This window comes from Anomaloglossus baeobatrachus, chromosome 4 (genome assembly GCF_048569485.1).
Source record: "Anomaloglossus baeobatrachus isolate aAnoBae1 chromosome 4, aAnoBae1.hap1, whole genome shotgun sequence".
Lineage (NCBI taxonomy): Eukaryota > Metazoa > Chordata > Amphibia > Anura > Aromobatidae > Anomaloglossus > Anomaloglossus baeobatrachus.
The window spans coordinates 446,012,714-446,033,393 of NC_134356.1; the positions used below are offsets into that span (position 1 = coordinate 446,012,714).

Consider the following 20,680-nt stretch of genomic DNA (forward strand, 5'->3'; position numbering starts at 1 on the left):
AGGTGCGCAGTGCTGTATATACAATACATTAGTATTCCAGGCAGTACCCGAGAGGATTTACCAGCAGTGACAGGATAGTACTCTAAGACTAGTGCTGCTCCTTCACTGAAGAGAGTCACCCCATCTCTTCCTTGAAAGAAATAGGAGGAATTCCATATAGGCTGTGAGGGTGGAAGACCAGGGAAAGAAATCTGTAGGAACATGAAGCATGAAGAAGCATTAAATAGAATGAACATGTAAAACTTAAAAACCAAAATCAAAAGCCAAGAGAACTGTACTATTTACTTTAGGTTTTACTTTTGTTTTTACTTTTGTTTGACAATTTACCATACTTTACATGTTACAAACATCTTTATATTTTTTTTCGCCTACATGATCACTAATTTCCCTTTATTCCATACAGTTTACATTACTGTGAGCAACACATCCTGTTTACACAGTGATGCCCTCCCAAGAAACAGTGATTTTTACACTGTGTGCAGAATTATTAGGCGAATGAGTATTTTGATCACATGATACTTTTTATACATGTCCTACTCCAAGCTGTATAGGCTTGACAGCCAACTACCAATTAAGTAAATCAGGTGAGGTGCATCTCTGTAATGAGGAGGGGTGTGGGATAATGACATCAACACTGTGCTTAATTATTATGTAACTTCCTTTCCTTTGGCAAAATGGGTCAGAAGAGAGATTTGACGGGCTCTGAAAAGTCCAAAATTGTGAGATGTCTTGCAGAGGGATACAGCAGTCTTGAAATTGCCAAGCCTTTGTAGTGTGATCACCAAACAATCAAGCGTTTCATAGCAAATAGCCAACAGGGTCGCAAGAAGCATGTTCGGCAAAAAAGGCGCAAAATAACTGACCATGAATTGAGGAAAATCAAGGGTGAAGCTGCCAAGATGCCATTTGCCACCAGTTTGGCCATATTTTAGAGCTGCAGCATTACAGGAATATCAAAAAGCACAAGGTGTGTCATACTCAGGGACATGGCCAAGGTAATGAAGTCTGAAAAATGACCACCTTTGAACAAGAATTATAAGATAAAACGTCAAGATGGGGCCAAGAAATATCTTAAGACTGATTTTTCAAAGGTTTTATGGATTGATGAAATGAGAGTGACTCTTGATTGGCCAGATGGATGGGCCAGAGGCTGGATCAGTAAAGGGCAGAGAGCTCCACTCCGGCTCAAACGCCAGCAAAGTGGAGGTGGGGTACTGGTATGGGCTGGTATTATCAAAGATTAACTTGTGGGACCTTTTCGGATTGAGGATGGAGTGAAACTCAACTCCCAGACCTACTTCCAGTTTCTGAAAGACAACTTCTTCAAGCAGTGGTACAAGAAGAAGTCGGTATCGTTCAAGAAAAACATGATTTTCATGCAGGACAATGCTCCATCACATGCATCCAACTACTCCACAGTGTAGCTGGCCAATAAAGGTCTAAAAGATGAAAAAATAATGACATGGCCCCCTTGTTCACCTGATCTAAACCCCATAGAGAACCTGTGGTCCCTCATAAAATGTAAGATCTACAGGGAGGTAAAACAGTACACCTCTCAGAACAGTCTCTGGGAGGCTGTGGTGGCTGCTGCACGCAATGTTGATCGTAAACAAATCAAGCAACTGACAGAATCTATGGAAGGTAGGCTGTTGAGTGTCATCAGAAAGAAAGGTGGCTATATTGGTCACTAATTTTGGGGGGTTTTGTTTTTGCATGTCAGAAATGTTTATTTCTAAATTTTGTGCAGTTATATTGGTTTACCTGGTGAAAATAAACAAGTGAGATGGGAATATATTTGTTTTTTATTAAGTTGCCTAATAATTCTGCACAGTAATAGTTACCTGCACAAACAGATATCCTCCTAAGATAGCCAAATCTAAAAAAAAAACACTCCAACTTCAAAAAATGTTAAGCTTTGATATTTATGAGTCTTTTGGGTTGTTTGAGAACATAGTTGTTTATCAATAATAAAAAAAATCCTCTAAAATTCAACTTGCCTAATAATTCTGCACACGGTGTATGTTTAAGTATAAAAATATGAAATGAACAAATTATAATTTGATCAATGGATGTGTTTAACTCCTTAGTAATCAAACCAATTTTGACCTGAAAGAGGTATTCCTATCTCCAAGATCTTTTCCCGATATGTAGTATATGTAGTAATAATAATAATAATAATAATAATAATAGCAAATCCCTCCAATTAGAAATGTAGTATAGTTCTCTTGATTAGCTCTGTCACTTACCTCATGTGCATATAGGGACAGTTAGTTAGTTGCTTGTGGTCATAACCATGGCTACCTAAGCTTCAATGCCCTGCACATGAGGTAAGCTACATAGCTAATCAAGATAACTATACTACATTTATACATGGGGGGATTTGCTAATATTATTATCATTACACCTACTACCTATTGGAATAGGATCTTGGAGATAGGAATACCCCTATAATGACGAGCCAAATGTTTAAATTCTGACCAGTGCCATTTTATGAGGTAATAACTCTGGAATATGTCAATGAATCCCAGTGATTCTGAGACTGTTTTTATGTCATGACATATTGTACTTTATGTTAATGGTACATTTAGGTCAAAATTTTTTGCATTTATTTGTAAAAATATCAAAATTTTGGCAAAAAAATTGCAGCTTTCAAAGTTTTAATTTTTACATCCTTAAACCAATTAGTCATGCTGTACAAAATATTCAATAAATAACATTTTCAATATGACTATTTTATATCTGCATCATTTTATTTTGCTAGTATGTTAGAAGGGTTAAACGTTTAGCAGCAATTTCTCATTTTTTCAAGAAATTTACAAACACTGTTTCTTTAAGGACTAACTCAGATTTAAATAGAATTTGAGTGGCCTATATATCGGAAACACCCCCAAAGTCATAGCATTTTAAAAACTACACCCCTCATATACTTCAAAACTACTGGCAGGATTTTTTTTTAACTCTTCAGGTGCTACACAGGAGTTAAGGTAAACTGTAAAAAAATAATCTCCTCCAAAATGTTGCTTTCACCCTAAATGTTTCTGTTTTACAAGGGATAGAGCGAAAAACTGGACTCCACAATTTGTTCCCCAGTTTCCTCTGAGCACGCTTATATTCTACATGTGGTCAGAAACCATTGTTTGGAACAGAAGGAGCAATATTAGATTTTGGAACACAAATTTGGCTGAAATAGATTGATGAGAACCCCCCACAAGTGACCCCATTTTGGAAACTAGACCAAGCAAAGAATTCATCTATATATGTGTTCAGCATTTTGAACCCATAGGTACTTAAATGTAAAAACGAAAATTATGTTTTTTTAGCTAAAATATTGTTTTAGCCGTAAATTTGTAATTTTCACAATGGATAATAAGAGAAAAAGAACCCCATATTTTTTTAGTTAATGTCTCCCAAATGCGATGATACCCTATATATGGTCAAAAACTGCTGTTTGGGCATATAGTAGGGCTCTGAAAAGAAAGATTGCTATTTGATTTCTGAGCACAAATTTGTCTGGAATAGATGGTGAATGCTATGGCGCATTTGCAGAGCCCCTAACATACCAAAACAGCAGAATTCCCCCAGAAGTTACCCCATTTTGGAAATTAGACCCCTCAAAGAATCTAGATGTGAACTAAGCATTTTTAACCTACAGGTTATGGCCACGAGCAACTAACTAATTTGCTAACACTTTATAAGTGGACGTAATTATGGACATCTAAGCTGAAATGCCCTGCACATGAGGTTAGAGACATGGCTATATCAGCGGAAATATACCACATTTGTAATTGGATGTATTTGCTAATATTTTTATTATTACACCATCTACATATTGGGATAGTATCTTGGAGATAGGACTAACCAATTAAGACAAAAAAAATGCTAGTCTATGATCAACTCTTATTATCAGTACTAAACAATTGCCACACATGAACTACATTAAATTCTTAGATGTTTACCTGGTGGTGTCCCTGTGTGGCTCTTTGTGGTAGACGGAAACAAGATGGGGAAGGTTCTGGGAAAGTAACTTTGACTTGTGACACCCCCGACATGCCAGGGGGCTTATGTGTCTGTCTATAGGACAGAAAACAATCATTTTAGCCAAAACAGACATTTTTACCAAATGCTAATAAAATAATTGATAAATAATATAAAACTGGTATAATAACTGCATTAACAGCTAGTTTTCAGTTAAATTTTGATCTGCAGATGAATAACTTTGAATTTGCAGTGACTTATGATTTTCAAGAAATTCGACCCTAACACTATGAATTTTTTTGCGAGGATCGGCAAAAAAAAGAGAATTTTGTTTACTTACCGTAAATTCTTTTTCTTATAGTTCCGTCATGGGAGACCCAGACCATGGGTGTATAGCTACTGCCCCCGGAGGACACACAAAGTTACTACACTCAAAAACGTGTAGCTCCTCCCTCCTAGCATATACACCCCCTGCTAGCCAGATCTAGCCAGTTTAGTGCAAAAGCTGAAGGAGGACATCCACCCACAAGAGAGACAGAGTAAAAACCGGAAGAACTGAAACCTCTGTCTACAACAATAACAGCCGGTGAAGACACACGGAACAAGAAACCTGCCAACAGGCATAGGGAGGGTGCTGGGTCTCCCATGACGGAACTATAAGAAAAAGAATTTACGGTAAGTAAACAAAATTCTCTTTTTCTTTATCGTTCCTATGGGAGACCCAGACCATGGGACGTTCAAAAGCAGTCCATGGGTGGGAATAAACAGACAACTGAGAAGCAGGCAAACCTAACTTCACAAATGGGCGACAGACGCCGGAAAAATGCGTCTGTCCAAGCCCACGTCTGCCAAAGCATGAGCATGCGTTGGGAGTGCTTCGAAAAAGCATGCAGACTAATTTGAGCTGCAGTCTGACAGACCTATTGAGCCACAACCTGGTGCCTGAAAGCCCAAAAATAAAGGCGCCGACAGGTCTGACCAAATGTGCCCCGATCCCCAGCGGGGAAGGCACCTGAGTACACTCATAGGTCTCGGAAATGGCCGACCTAGGCCAACATCAGGGTCAGCTTAGATGCCGAGAGACCGTTACGCTGACGACCAGTCAGCACTAGAGAGGTGCACCGCCTAATAACGGCGGTGCGAGACACATAGATCCGGAGCGCCCGCACCAGATCCAGGATATGCAACGCTTCCTCAAGCGATGAACAGGAGCCGGACAAAAGGAAGGCAGGAAAATTGCCCCGGATAAGGTGGAGGCAGAAACCACCTTAGGGAAAAAAATCCGGAGTCGGACGAAGACCACCTTGTCTTGATGCAAAAGACCAAAAAAGGGGGACGACTCCGAGAGAGTGCAGCCAGAACTCTCAGGCGGGAAATTATAGCCACTAGAAGGTGTACCTTTCTGTGAAAGATGAAACAACAAAACCTCCCCAAGAGGCGCAAAGGGGGGTTTCCGGGAACCGGGAGGACCGGATTAAGGTCCCAGGTCTCCATAGGCCGCCGGAAAAGCGGAATGATGTGAGATGCGCCCTTAAAGGAGCGCACCGGAGCCAGCCGGGCGATACGCCGCTGGCACATACTGACAGGGCCGAGACCTGTCCCTTAATGAGGGATAGTCCTAGCTGTAGACCGGACTGTGGAAGGGACAGGAGGGTCGGCTAGGCCAAAAAGGTCAAAGGACACTTTGGAGCTCGAGTCAAGGCAGAGATGACTTCGGGAAGGATATCAGAAGTCGCTAAGATCCAGGACTCAAGAGCTATGCCGTCAAGAACTCTGACGGGAAAAACGGACCTTTTGAGAAAAGGTCTGAACGGTCCGGAAGATGCCATGGCAACCCAACGGACAGAAGGAGCAGGTCAGAGGACCAAGCCCGCTTGGGTCAGTCTGGAAGAATGACCCGACGGCCCCCTTTACCGATCTTGCGCAGGACTCTGGACAAGAGGTAGAGGGTGAAATTCGAAAAGAGACAAGCTGAGATCAAACATGAACCAGTGTGTCTACCGCAAAACCTGAGGATTGTGGACCGCGGTTGGACAGCTGAAATAGCCTGCCTCGTAGTTTTCACATCTAGGATGTGGACTGCGGATACGGTGGACTAGGAGTCCCTTGTCCACTGAGGAATGTTGAGCCGCCAAGATTGCCAGGCGGCTGAGCGTCCCGCCCTGGAAGCTGAAATAGGAAAACGCTGTCACGCTGTCCGACTGGACTCGAATGTGCCTAGCCGCTCACAGATGGGGAAGGCTTGGAGAGCCAGAAATACAGCAGTGATTTCCAGCACATTGATCCAGAGGGCTGATTCGGACAGAGTCCAAGCGCCCTGCGCTCCACGGTGGAGATATCCTGCTCCCCAGGCGGATAGGCTAGCATCCTGGTGAGGATCACCCGGGACGGGCCAGAGAGGAGCGCCCCTGAGACAGAGTGGCCGAAGCCACCACTGAAAACGAGCCTCTGGTCAGTGGCGAAGCCACCACCCCGTGGGAGGATTGAGTTCGCTTGTACAGCGGAAAACATCCAGTCTCAGAGGACGCAGGGGAAACTGGGCAAGGAACCGCTTCCATTGACGCCCCTGGTTCGAAGTCAGAGTGGACTTAGACAGAAAGACAAGCCACCCGAATAGGTCAGCGTGGCGAGAGTGAGCGAAGCACTCTGCTAAGAGTCAGCACTGGATGAAGCCCCAACAAGAAGGCTGACCAGGGCAAAAGATCACTGCCAAACCGTAGGGGGGCAAGGACCGTAATCACAGCTGCCTCAATGATAATACTCGAGGGGCCTTGGCTAATCCCAAGGGAAGAGCCACGAATTGGACCACTCCGATTGTCAAAACGTAGTCAACGCTGGTGAGAAACTGCGATTGACTCCTGCCGATAGGCAGCTCTGATGCCGATGGCTGCTAAGGAATCTCCTTGGGCTCTTGATTGATCCGGTGAGAAAAACACACGGAACAAAACCGAGACTCCATGTGAAAACGCCCCACCTGGCTATGCTTGAAAAGCTAAAGATCCAGGTCGGAAGGCACCGCCCTCTTCGGGGACTAGGAATAGATTTAAGCAAAATCTCAGAACCGTTCCCAGTCGGGAACCGGTATAATTACTCCATTGGCCAGCAAGAAATGCCACAGCCTGTGAGAAGGCGGCGGCCTTGGAGCCGGGAGGAGTTGACAGAAAAAATCTGTTTGGCGGGTGGACAGAAGTCCATCCTGTAGCCCAGGGAGATATAATGTCGCCCCCATTTAACGGAGACGTGTTAGAACCCTACGTCGCCAAGTGGAGAGAGCCTGCCAACGACCAAGGAGGTTGTTGGCGTGGCTAAATAGCTCGGAGGAAACTGACTCAGTGACAGCATCTCCTGCGGTTTTCTGAAGACGCAGCTTCGAGCCATTTGGTTCCATGAACCTAGGCTGAGCTAGAGGACGATCAGATGGAAGAACGGAAACCATCGAAACCTCAACTGATTCCTGCCCTGGACAGGTTCCCTGGTTTAGGTTTGTGGCGAGGAAGCACACTCCCCGCCAAGAGCTTCCTTAATTTCACCCAGCTTGGTTCCGGGGAAACTGGGCCCACCAAGGGGGAGCCCAGCCAGGAACCTCCATAGAGGCATCTGCCTTCCAATTTCGAAGCCACAGGAGCCTGCGGATAGCGAGGAAGGTAGCCCAGACCACCGCCGTGCGGCGTCTAGCATGGCAGACCTGGCAGAGGATGAAAAGACTGAAGTCTGGAGTTCAGGCAACCGTTTTGGGGATAGAGTCCCTGTGAGAGAATGCATCTCCTCCAGAGAAGCAGAGAAGTTACAAAAAAAACGCACTGCTGTAAGCTGAGGAGAACAAGCTCCTGCCGTTCCCATACCGACTTGGCCCAAAGGACAACCGGGCGGACCGCAGAACCTTAAGTGAGGAGCCATCAGCCACTGACATAACGGTCCGGGCTGAGCCACCTGAAGTGAATGAGCCCGCTTCTTGACCACCATTGGTGGACAGGGGAAACACAGTCCTCAGAAACACGCTTCATCTCAGAGCGGATTGAGGTCCAGTACAAAATTAATGTACGGTAGAATCCTATAGAGGTGCCGTCAGCCACTGATACAACTAACCGGGCAGTCTAGACCGGAGTGGCTACCCTCTCTGAAGGGAGGGGGAGACAGGCAGCAGAACCCCGCTGTGGGGTCTGCAGGATAGGCTGTGGGCTTGGACGCAGCGGGCTGAAAACTGGAGTGGTTAAGTAACACACTCCTTGACCTGCTAAAGGTAAACTGTGCCTTTCTGTCAGCAGGGAATACTCCCCTGATCAGGCGGACACAAGAATAATGGACGCAAGCCAATCATTCGCATCTGCGTCACCTACGGACGGATCAATGTACATAAAGTAGCGTCCGTGTCCGCGGTAGAGACATCTTCCTCGTCCGGTGAATCAGCTCGTAATCGGAGCTGCGGGACGGGGAGGACAGGGGACCCTGCGTCTCCCTGTCAGGAGAACGGGGTCTGAGCCCAGAAGGAGAGTCCCTTGTGAGCTTGGCCGAGCGAGCAGAAAACGCCCTGAGAGGGGGACTGCATGCTCAGCAGATGCCGGGACAGCCGACCCCTGGAAATAGGAATCCCATGGGGGTCAGCCACCGAAACCGGAGCAGCTGGAGGGACCATTAATGAGCCCCCATGCTGAGGGGCCACAGTGGTTAGGAGCTCGGTATAGCCGTACGAGACTAATAAAAAAAACAGCCTGCAGCCTCGCTCTGTGAGACATGCTGCAGAGGTGGGGGCTCTGTCTAGCATGCGTAGAATACCCAAGACAGGGGTTCAGCCTGGGGAGACTCCCACCTAAGAACCATTACAGTGTGCCGGTTCAGGCAATATGAGGTTACACGCAGCACATGTAGAGTACAGCCTTGTAGCTTTGCTGCTAGAGTGAGACATGCTGCTGAGGAGGAGATTCTATGATAAAGAATTAACTCCTTCAGAATGCCTGAGAGTGTATAAAAAGTGCACAACCAGAGGTTGTGACTTATCAGGCCATATTATGAGTGCCCTCCGGATTCCAAGCCTGGACCCTCAGCCAGTATTCCCTCCCTGTGCTGCAGGGCAGCCAGCGCCGACCAGTGTACTAAGACGCTGAGAAAATGGCGCCAGAGTGAGGGGGGGAGGCGGGGGTTAACCCAGGAGCGGGAATCGGAGGGCGAAGGAGATGTACAGGGGAGGGAATCATCACCTCAAAAAGGAGCGTCCTCCCCTGTGCAGAGCGGCCGGCGGGCGGCTCTGCAGCGTCCCCCTGCATGCCTGACATGCAGGGGAACGAAACGAAACTAGGCCGCGGCTGAAGCCGGGGCCTAAAGTTATGCATGCGGCCGAAAATCAGGACTCATCGGCGCGGTTCTCAGTAAAAACTGTGGAACCGGCCGGAAACACAGTAAACAAGGCAGCATTATTCAGCAATCACTGTCCCCCCCAATAAAAGTGCCCCACATTGCAGAAAGACCCTCTGAATAAACGTCTCTATACTTAGCTTTGAGACGCAGGGTCCAGTCCCTGTGGGGTGGGGGTAAGTGCTCCGTCCAGCAGGGTCCTGCACAAGGGCTGCGGATGGAGGCCGGTCTCCTGCAAGGCAGTGAGAACCGTGTTGGCTCCCACTTCAAATCAGAGCCCCTAAGGGATGTTGAAGGAGCGCGGCATGAAGGGCTCCTGCCCTGAAGTCAACCTTAACAGCACCGCCGCCAGGGGGGTGAGAAGGGACATGCCGGGAGTCCAGTGGACCCGCTTTTCTTCCAAATCTTTGTAAAAAATGAAAAATCAAAAAGGGATGCATGTGTGTGTGTGGATCCTCCTGACACAAAGCAAGAAACTGGCTAGATCTGGCTAGCAGGGGGTGTATATGCTAGGAGGGAGGAGCTACACGTTTTTGAGTGTAGTAACTTTGTGTGTCCTCCGGGGGCAGTAGCTATACACCCATGGTCTGGGTCTCCCATAGGAACGATAAAGAAAAATAAAAATAAATGCACGGTGCTATTTTAGAAATTGTTGAAAATTCACAGAGCAGGTGAATAGCGTGAAGTGTGAGCAGGTGGGATTCCCCATAATGCCCTGCAGCTAATATATCTCATGGTCTAGCACAGCCAATCAGGGAGGCTATGATAGCCACTAAAAAAGATGGAGGCCGGCCAAGCAGCACGATTTTATGTTTGTACAGAGTAGGGATAGGAGGTAATAGTACATAACAGGGTTTAAAAAAGGCCTAATCTTCTTTGAAAGCTCAAGCAAATTGAAAATAGGAGTATAAGTGTCAATTTGTGAATAATGATTAAAATATTAAAGTGGAAGTGCTGCAGCTATATAGTCACTCAGTGTGATTTTAATAGATTGATCTGCATGCAGTATATACTATATACTGCAGTAAAGGCACCTTAGTAAGCCTTTTTTTCACTATTCACACAGGGCAAATGTAGGGCGTGTAGCTGGTACGAAGGATTTTGATTCACTGTTTTTAAGGGAACAGGGCTCTCCCTGCTGTACACAGTGGACTGACCCACGTCTTTCCTTCTGTGTGTGTGTCCTTTTGGTCTGCCCCGTGAAAAAGTGTGAGAAGAGAGGAAGTAGACAGTGGGAGGTTCCAGGAGGTCGTGAGAGAAGGAGAAGCCAGAGAAAAGTCGGTACCCGACCGGGAATGTTGCCTGGATGAGCCCAGCTGCTCGGTCACCCGAGGGAAGAAAAGTTCTCCATCATCCGTCTCGAGGGAAGTGTGCACCAATGTACCGGGAACAATAAGAAAAGACCGGTTCTGTGGACAGTGTTGGGAGTTTGCACCCGGGTGCAGTGGTTAGGGAATAAGTTAGGCCTCTGTAGTTAGAGTGCAGTGTCTGCACGGTCCCTTTAGGAGAGACCAGTTTGGTTAGAAGTCAGAGCAGCATTATCCGCTGTCCACATATTGTTAACTTGCTGTTTTACATATTGTTGAACATTGTTATTGTTGTGGCGACTGAGCTATTCTCCTTAGCTAGAGAGGTCAATTGCATATTGTGGTTTTTTTCCGCCTTCACCCTTCTGTTCTGGCTGCTCAGCAGCTTGCACTTGTAACTTGCTTTACATAAACATCTACCCTGGTTTTATCTGTCAACTCATCTGATACAGTGACTGGCTCTGCACCGCGGTGGTTACTTGGCCATCGCTTCAAAAAAAAGGAAGGCAGTTTTAAACCCCTCAGTACTATTTTTGGAACTAAAACAAAATCCTGAATCCAGAATCCTGCCATGGAACGTGTGCTTCCTGTATTGTAAGGTGGTCAAACCATTTTTTTCCCCCTAAATAGAGATATCCATAATTCAGAACTGTAAACAAAACTGTGTAACTCAGAAAGTATGTGCTTTGAAAGTGTGTGCTTTGTGGGGAAAAAAAATATTTTTTTTTTTACTACGGTTTTATTTTGCCCAATATTAGACCTGTACCCATAAATAACTTTTTTTTTACCATATTGTGTGCTGTTGTTGCATTTTCATTTCTTTTTAACTTTTTACAATAAATATCTACATATTTTTCTACCTTGGGAATACTTTGTCTCGCTGGATCTTAGATATCTGTTAAAGTGGATTTCCGTGCTCCTATGTTATTTGATTCGCATTGGGTGGGCTAGCAGCAATATTTTTCTACTTTATATATATTTTGATTTCTGGCTGTGAACCTACTTTTTGGATGGCTTGTGAAAAAGTTTTTGCTACTGCATAGAACAATGCTCTTGATACTGGAAATAATTTTTACTCGTCCTGTATGAAAAAGCCACAGCTTCTAACTTTTTGCAGTTTATAAAAAATAAGTAGCCCACAAAATATAGCACCGCCGTCTCTACAGAGACACCGAGTTACTCCCCGACCAGGGCGGGCCGCGTCCTCCCCCGCATTCCCCCAGCTATCCATGTGTGCTGCTGCCTCCTTCCCCTCCCAAGCCCTGTACAAGCCGCACAGGGTTCCCGGGAGTGCACCTAAGATGCGTGCATGCACACCAGCCCTCCTCTTAAAGGGCCGGCGTGCTATATCCAGAAAATGCCTCTCAGCCTATGGCTGAGAGCCACAATGTATTTAAGGCGTCCTCCCATTAGGGGAGGTGCCTGTGCAATGCCTCTAGTTAGTCAGTCTCCAGTCTGCTACCTAGCTAGTTGTCAGGTCCAGAGCTCCTGTCCTGTTATCCCTGTGTCTTTCTCCAGTGCCTGCCTTCCCATACCTGTGTGCCCCTGCCGTGCCCACCATTCCTGTCCATACCCACAGATCCAGCCTGCCTCAGTCATCCGAGTATATTAAGTGTCTTGGGGGTCAGCTGCTACAGTCCCAGTCACTTCCCTGGAAGTGATACCTGGATTCCACCTTGTGGTGGGCACTTACCTAAGTTCCTCACACTAAAGGTTAAGTCTGGGTTGCCCCTGTGGTCCAGTGGATCCACTAATCCTGCTCGCTGCCCCTACGCTGGCCGTGAGTGTTACACAAAGTCTGAAACTGCAGTGTATCAATAAATAGGCTTCTGGATACCACTGGTTACCATCCGTTTTTCTCAAGCCAGATAGAATTGAGGTCACGTGAATACTAAGAAGACTGTGTTTGCATTACAGAGCTCAAAACAGATTCACACACACACATAGGAAACCAGGGTGTTATACATGTATTTTCTGGCAATTAGACACTTTTGAGTAATGAAACAAATTACATTTCTTGGAAAAATTCGTCAGTTATTGAATTCTAAATTTTGATCTGCTCAACTCTACATCAAACAACAGCATTACTCCAGACTACTGTTTCCCCTTAATTGGTATAGAAATAAGAAGCAGTCTCTGTAGAATCTTTTGGCCACCGAATGAAGGATTAATTTCTCTTCCAGACGGCTTTAAAACAGGTGCAGATTAGCATTTGTATTATTCGGCAATAACCGAACTAACTGTAACACAGATCTATGATGCCGTTAGTTCAGGTTAATTGACCCACAATCAAATTGTGACTTGTGGCCTCAATACGCATATTATTACGAAAGTGAACAGGGCTTGAGGAAGAGCTGCGCCTCTTGCCTTCTCCATACCACAGCACATTGTTTTTATTCTTAATGTATTGTGCAGAACAAATCAGATCCTCATGCTTGAGTCAAAAGATCTGCAGCAATTCGTTTCAGAGTAATCTTATTTCTCAGATTCTGATCAAAATAAATGGTATAGTCGTAACCAAAGATTTTGAGACTGACCCAAATTTTGGTTTTCAACACGTTTGTTGCATTAGTGTTTTTAGATCTTTTAGTTAGATGTTTCTATGGTCTACTGAAGTACAAGTATAAGAATTTCATACGTTTTTAAACTTTTATTGACAAATACATCAAGTGTATAAAAAAATATAGAAATCAATATTTACAGTATTGACTCTTATTCAAGATTTCTGCAATTCGCCTCGGCATGCTGGATGCCATTTTTAGCTAATCAGTGGTTGAAGTTCATCACAATTTCTGTGTTCTGTGTATTTGTTTCCCACCCAATACTTGAGGATTGGCCACATGTTTTCAATGGAATTGAGATATGGAGAGAATTTCAATATTTTGTTCAATAAGCTACTTAGTTATCAATTTTCCATTGTGACATGGTGCTCTATAAAGCTGGAAAAGTATTATTTATCACAAAATAACTACTTGATCATAGCAAAAAGTTTGTCTTGGAGAATGTCTAGACAACATTCTTTATTCATGCCAGCATTTTTAGTAAAAATTATGAGTGGGGCCACTGCCTTGAATGAAAAGCAACGACACACATGAATGGTCTCAGTTAGGATGCACTACAATTCTACAATTGGCATGTCACAGGACTCATGGTAGCACTCTTCTTTTCTTCTCCAGACAATCATTATGCCAGATGTGTCAAACATTTTGAAGAGGGCTTCATAAGAGAAAACAGCTTTACCCCGGTCCCCTACAGTTCTATTCCTCTAGTTCCTCCAAAGTTACTTTATCTGATGAAGCTCCTTCAGACTGTTTGGGACATTTAAAAGAATGATTGTCTGGAGAAGCAGAGATGAGGACTATCATGAGTCTGATGTCATACCAACTATAAACCATCCTGAGTCCATTCATGTGTGGGGTTAATTCTTATCCAAAGGAAAGGGCTCACTCATAATTTTGCTTAGCTACACTGCTATAATTAAGAATGATATCTAACCCTCTTCCAAGACCAACTTTTGCTTATTATCAAGTTGGTGTAAACACTGCTTTTACCACCATGATGAAGTACCATGTCACAAGGCAAATGTAATAACTTAGTGGCTCTTTGTGGAAAAAACATTTAAATTTTGGGTCTACGGCCAGGAAACACCCCATATGTCAATCCCTGTCACGTGGTCTCATGTGGTATGTAACGAAGGGACAGGTGACCCTAGGCTGGGCCTCAGACTAGAGACCCTGCGCTGTCCCTTATCTTGGAGGTAAGTTTGATGTAACCAGGTCCAAGCTTCCAGCATGACCCTAACTCCTGTCCAAGCCCTGATCTTACTCCCTCTCTCCCACACACTTAGGGCGGCATGGAAAACACAAAGACAAAACCCAACAAAACGACATGGCCAGGGGAGAATGGAAACTCATACACATAGCACTGAAAACAAAAAGGAGAGAAAATATGTGTACTGGAAAACAATGAAAAAGGGGAGGAAGTAACACACAATAGGCGAACACTCACACCACTCAGGAGCACAACACACATAACCATAAACAGGAATCATTAAGACCAGGATTGCTGGAGCTAAAGCTGAAGCTATAATCGGCACATGCAGGAATGAAGCCGTGGTTTAAATAGGGAGGAGACAGCTACACAAGGCAATCAGCAACCTGAGCTCTTAGGTCCTGCTCACCAGACAGCAGGAATTAACTCCTGCAGAGCTGAAGACCAGTGAACGTGAACCAGCCAATGCCCAGCTCTGGCTGAACAATACAGAAGCCTCAGGCTGCTTGTCAGACTCTGCTGCTTGTCAGACTCTGTGGTGCGAACAGAGTCTGACAACACCGTGGCAGCAGGTGTGTGCAGAGCCGAACATCTCATGACAATCCCATTGAGAACTTGTGGTCACGCTTCAAAAAGCAGGTGGACAGAAAAACAAACACAGAAATTTGATAAACCCCAAGCATTGATTAGCTAAGAATGTATTATCTTCAGTCAGGATCTGGTCCAGAAGCTGATATCTAGCATGTTAGGGCGAATTGCAGAAGTCTCTAGAAATAAGGGACAACTTTGTAAATACTGAGTCTTTCTATGAACTTGATGTATCTGATGTGCCCGCTGGGTCTGGGGGGGTTACTCGTCATCAGTCCGGTGTAGGGAGGTTTTGGGATATCACAGCGGCCAGGCCCGGTTCTGTGACCACTGCGGTGTCAATAAAAATGGAGGGGTTATTTAAAGGGGAAGATATAGTTTGTATTCGTGATGCCACTTGTGGTTTGAGGCTAACATAGGAGCCGCCGCTGTGGGAGGTATCCTCTGGGGCAGATGGTAACGCAGCTTGGTTGGTGCAGCTCTTCACAGGCAGAGCTCAGGCCCCAGGGAGGTTGGGAGTAGTAGTTTCCTGCTGCCGTGCAGCTAAGGCAAGGGTAGGGCGCGGGAAGGATTGAACGACACAGAGGTTGTAGTTAAAGTTCTTTACCCACTGAGATGTCACCACCCTTGGGGTGCTGGGTCCTGCTGTCATGAGCTTCAGCCGATCCCGGATAGTTCGGAGGTCAGAAAACGGTATTTTTCTCTGTGAGTCCTTCCTACTTGCGCTGTGTTGTGTGAGTCCCTGCGGCTTGAAGCTACGCTGGGACCCAAGTCCTTGTATTGGCTCCGTTCCTGTCCCATATGACAGGAAGCGCGAGTCCTTTACTGGTGTTGCTCTTTTCTCACGGCTCCTGGGTCTAGTATGCTGCTGCGCCCCGGGCCAGAAGACTTGAAATCCTCTGCCCGGCGGAATCTGCTGGTGGGAAATAAGTCACCAATCCAGCCTAGGGTTCCACATCCTGCTTTCTGCGCTCGGTCCTGAGGGAGCTATGGCGCAGCCCTCTTCCCCAGCAACCGTATTCTTCTCCATTTCTCACTTGTTCCTTTTCTGTGCGTAACTGCCTGTGTGTGTGTGTGTGTGTGTGTGTGTGTGTGTGGTCTTACTCCCCATTGTCTAGTTCAACCCCCCAAGTTGCTGAACTAGTGGGTGGGAGGTCCCATACCTTGTGGTGACCATCCCCATGACCCTACCCTAACCCATTGAAAGTGGGAGGGAGACTAAACTCTGTGTTGTATGGATTGGTGGTGGTTACCGGCTATGATCTCTTCCTTATCCGGGATGATCGCACCCTGTGGCGACTGAAGCCTCAGGGGCACCACATATCTGTCAATTCAAGTTTAAAAACATATGAAATACTTTTACTCCGATGTTTCTATTGTTATTGACGTCTGATTAGAAGATCTAAATACACTGGCACCGCAAATGTTTTGAAAATTAAAATTTGTGTCAATCTCAAAACTTTGGGCTATGACTGAACCCAGATATCAAACAGGTCCCAAAAATTGTCGCTAGGTGGCTCTTGTATCATTGCCGTTAATTGTACTTTTGATACAATTATATTTATTTCTGACTATATGTCGTTGCTTACATATTAAATCATTAAACGAAAATGTAAGACATACTGTATATCATGTGCAGCTGTTATATCTGCAGTAGTGGTCTGTATGAAAAACGTACCTGTAATCTTTGTAGTTGGGGACAATTCGTGCTAGTGCCAAAAGAGGATGGGTTGGATTTTGAAGGGATGATTCCACACCAACAAGTAGAACCTGTAGAGATATGCTGTGGTAACTTTGTAAGTAGATTGTAAAACAAAAAATGAACTGTAGGACATCTAAACTCACCTGTAAAGCGCTGTAAGTGAATCCATTCAGCTGTGCAATGGAGCTTGTTCTGCGCTCAATGGTAACATAAAGGTGACATCCATCAGGAGCCTGGTCATGTGGCTATGTGACAAAAATAAAAAACACTGAGGTTTGTTTTATCAAAAACATACTATTCTTAAATGCCCAGTAAGGCTATATGTGCATGTTGAGTGCTTGCAGCAGATTTTTCTGTAGTAAAAACAAAATTTTGGCAGGAAAAATGCTGAGCAGAATATGCATATTTTTGCATGCATTTTGCAGATTTGAAATAAAAAAAAATCAAACAAACCAAAAAACCTGTTTTGATGGTACAATTCTGCAAAGAAAAAATAAGCAACATGTACAGGTACATCTCAAATTAGAATATCATCAAAAAGTTAATTTATTTCAGTAATTCAATACAAAAAGGGAAACACATATATTATATAAAGTCATTACACACAGAATGATATGTTTTAAGTGTTTATTTCTGTTAATGTTGATGATTATGGCTTACAGCCAATGAAAACCCCAAAGTCATAATCTCAGAAAATTAGAATATTATATACGACCAACTGAAAAATGATTTTAAACTCAGAAATGTCGGCGCCTACTGAAAATTCTGTACAGTAAATGCACCAAATAATTGGTTGGGCTCCTTTTGCATGAATTACTGCATCAATGCGGCGTGGCATGGAGGCGATCAGCCTGTGGCACTGCTGAGGTGTTATGGAAGGACAGGTTACTTTAGTAGCAGCCTTTAGCTCGTCTGCATTGTTGGGTCTGGTGTCTGTCATCTGCCTCTTGACCATACCCTATAGATTCTCTATGGGGTTTAGGTCAGACGAGTTTGCTGGCCAATCAAACACAGTGACACTGTGGTTATTAAACGAGATATTGGTACTTTTGGCAGTGTGGACAGGTGCCAAGTCTTGCTGGAAAATGAAATTTCCATCTCCAAAAAGTTTGTCGGCAGAGGGAAGTGTACCGCCCCACGCTCGGCTGCAGCCGAGCCGCTCGGATCCAGGCTCGTTGGTGGGTGGCTCGAGCGTCTCCGGACCCGGGGTCACTTCGCTCTGAAAGGGTGCTGGCGCTACTTAGGGGGGTGGTAGGTAGGTGTACGGCCGGAGCCGTGTTTAAGTTCGTGACGCCACCCACGGGTTGTGGTGAAGGTGGACACCACCGCTGCGGTTACTGGGCATCGGGGGCAGATGGTGATGCAGCAAGGTGTTAACCCCTCCGTGGGCAGGGGTGGTGGCCCCGGGACCCGTTGGGGAGAGCTGGGTGGTGCAGGGCGGTGTGCGGCCGGATGGCACCGTTGTACTCACTGTTATTGACACACACAAGTCTCCGGTAAACAAAGTTGATGGTGGTCGGTGCCCGCAGCCAGCTGCGTCTGGTCCCCCACCTGGTTCGGTGGTCTTTGCCTTTCTCCTGCACCATGTAGTGTATGTGTAGACTGCCTGCACTTCAGTGACGGGAGTCCGCTCCCCGGCTGTATGTATGTCGGGAAAGCCCTTTTGCCCGCAGACACTGGCCCGTGGGATCTCTCTGCCTGTGTGGTGGCTTTCTATCCCCCTCGGTGGGCTCTTGTCTTCAGTCGGGACTTGGGTGGGAAAGGACCTATAGTCCAGACCGCAATCAGTTAATTAACTCAGTCCAGTGGATTCTGGACCTCGTTTCAGGGTCTGAGTACCCCCCTGTGTGCTCCGGTTTCCAGTCGGTTCCCCGGGTCGGTACCGGCGGGCCACTACCCTGTCACGGTCCACCACGGTTCCACCGAGCCGTCTTCCCGGCTCCTGCAGGCTAAGGCCACTGTTTGCCTCCTAGCCAAAGGTGCCTGGGCTCCAACCCCGGCACCTGTCAGACTCCTTCACTCCTCACTCACTACTCACTAAACTGAACTGTGTTTCCTGCCTGAGGCCCGCTGAACTCCTCAGTGGCGTGGCCAACCGCCTGGCTCCGCCCCCCTGGTGTGTCCATCAAGCACTGAGTTAGGTGACTAGGGTTTATGGTTTGGCTGGTGTTACCTAGCGAGGGACTGGTGTTGTGCGGGGCGCTATCTGTGACTACCTGGTTAGTCCAGGGCGTCACAGAAGCACAAAGTGCTCTAAAATTTCCTGGTGGACATTTGCACTGACTTTGGTCTTGATAACACACAGTGGATTTACACCAGCAGATGACATGGCTCCCCAAACCATCACTGATTGTGGAAACGTCACACTAGACCTCAAGCAGCTTGGATTGTGGCTTCTCCACTCTTCCTCCAGACTCTGGGACCTTGATTTCCAATTACATGCAAAATTTACTTTCATCTGAAAACAACACCTTGGACCACTGAGCAACAGTCCAGTTCTTGTTCTCCTTGACCCAGGCAAGACGCTTCTGGCATTGTCTATAGGTCAAGAGTGGCTTGACACAAGGAATGCTACAGCTGTTGACCATGTCCTGGATATGTCTGTGTGTGGTGGCTCTTGAACACTGACTCCAGCAGCATCCACTCCTTGTGAATCTCCCCCAAATTTTTGAATGGCCTTTTCTTAACAACCTATCAAGGCTGTGGTTATCTCGGTGGCTTGTGCACCTTTTTCTACCACACAACTTTCCATTAATATGCTTGGATACAGCCCTCTGTGAACAGCCAGCTTCTTTAGCAATGAGCTTTTGTGGCTTACCCTCCTTGTGGAGTGTGTCAATGACTGCCTTCTGGACATCTGGCAACTCAACAGTCTTCCCCATGATTGTGTAGCCTACTGGACCAGACTAAGGTACCATTTTAAACGCTTAGGAAGCCATTGCAGGTGTTTGGTGATAATTATTCTAATTTTCCGAGATAATTACTTTGTGGTTTTCACTGGCTGTAAGCCAAAATCATCAACATTAACAGGAATAAACACTTGCAATAGATCTCGCTGTGTGTAATGACTGTATATAATATATGTGTTTCCCTTTTTGTATTGAATTACTGAAATAAATTAACTTTTTGATGATATTCTAATTTATTGAGATGCACCTGTACAAGAGATTTCAGAAACTTCATTCTGTTTGCTTCTGATCCTTTAGGGCCTGTTCATACAAATGTTTATCATGTGCGAACTACCTAATCGCATATTTCATTAGACAGCACTCGGCCGATTTAAGGATCTTGCAGATATCCATTGGGGAAAAAAGTTCTGCAAACACAACTTTTTTGCCGTTGTTAAATATCTGATGTCTGCCAGATGAAATTTTTTAACATGTGGAGTCTATGGAGGATGGATCCGTTGACGGATTGCTATTTAATCATCCTTTCTTGCATTTGTAATGGATCCGTTTTTTCTTACAGGCTCTGTTTCAAATAGAAGATAAATAGGAATCCGTTAACACATCCATTCTCCATAGACTCCCATGTTAAAAAACAGACACTCTCGGAAACAAAACTCAGCTAGGGATAATTTTTGAGCCACCACTTCCCAAAAAGCCATAGCTTTCTCTATGGACACCACCTGAGTATAAATACCAGCACATCAGTCACCTGCCATACCTCCCATTTCTACGGCGTTCACATAATATCTTATGAATATTATACTGAATGCACTGTAATATAGTTGTGTTTTATAGTGAATGTCTAAGTGCTGCTGCTGGAGATTAAGGGCTGGCAATATAGCAGAGCCAGAGAAGTGCAATGGCTGGCACTACTTGATGACCGAGTGTTTAATGTGTTTTATTATATACTGTATTTTGCTGCCTACTATGTATTTTATAGTATGTTGATTATGTAATGTATATTACGAATGTATAGTTGTGCTTGGTGTTTCCTGGGTACTGAGAGCAAAGGTGGGAGGAGTGACTAATGGGCAGGGTGG

The 20,680-nt window shown here is 45.3% G+C and overlaps 1 protein-coding gene across 1 annotated transcript in view; it reads right to left on the reverse strand.

Moving 5' to 3' along the window:
* CCDC33 (coiled-coil domain containing 33) overlaps nt 1-20,680 on the reverse strand; it is a 188,955-nt gene that overhangs the window by 112,494 nt on the left and 55,781 nt on the right. Inside the window, exons 8-11 of the mRNA XM_075343568.1 lie at nt 16,836-16,937; nt 16,669-16,760; nt 3,957-4,071; nt 62-191 (exon numbers count right to left, since the gene is read on the reverse strand). Of these exons, the coding sequence (XP_075199683.1) occupies nt 62-191; nt 3,957-4,071; nt 16,669-16,760; nt 16,836-16,937 (439 nt within the window). The remainder of the gene's footprint in view (nt 1-61; nt 192-3,956; nt 4,072-16,668; nt 16,761-16,835; nt 16,938-20,680) is intronic.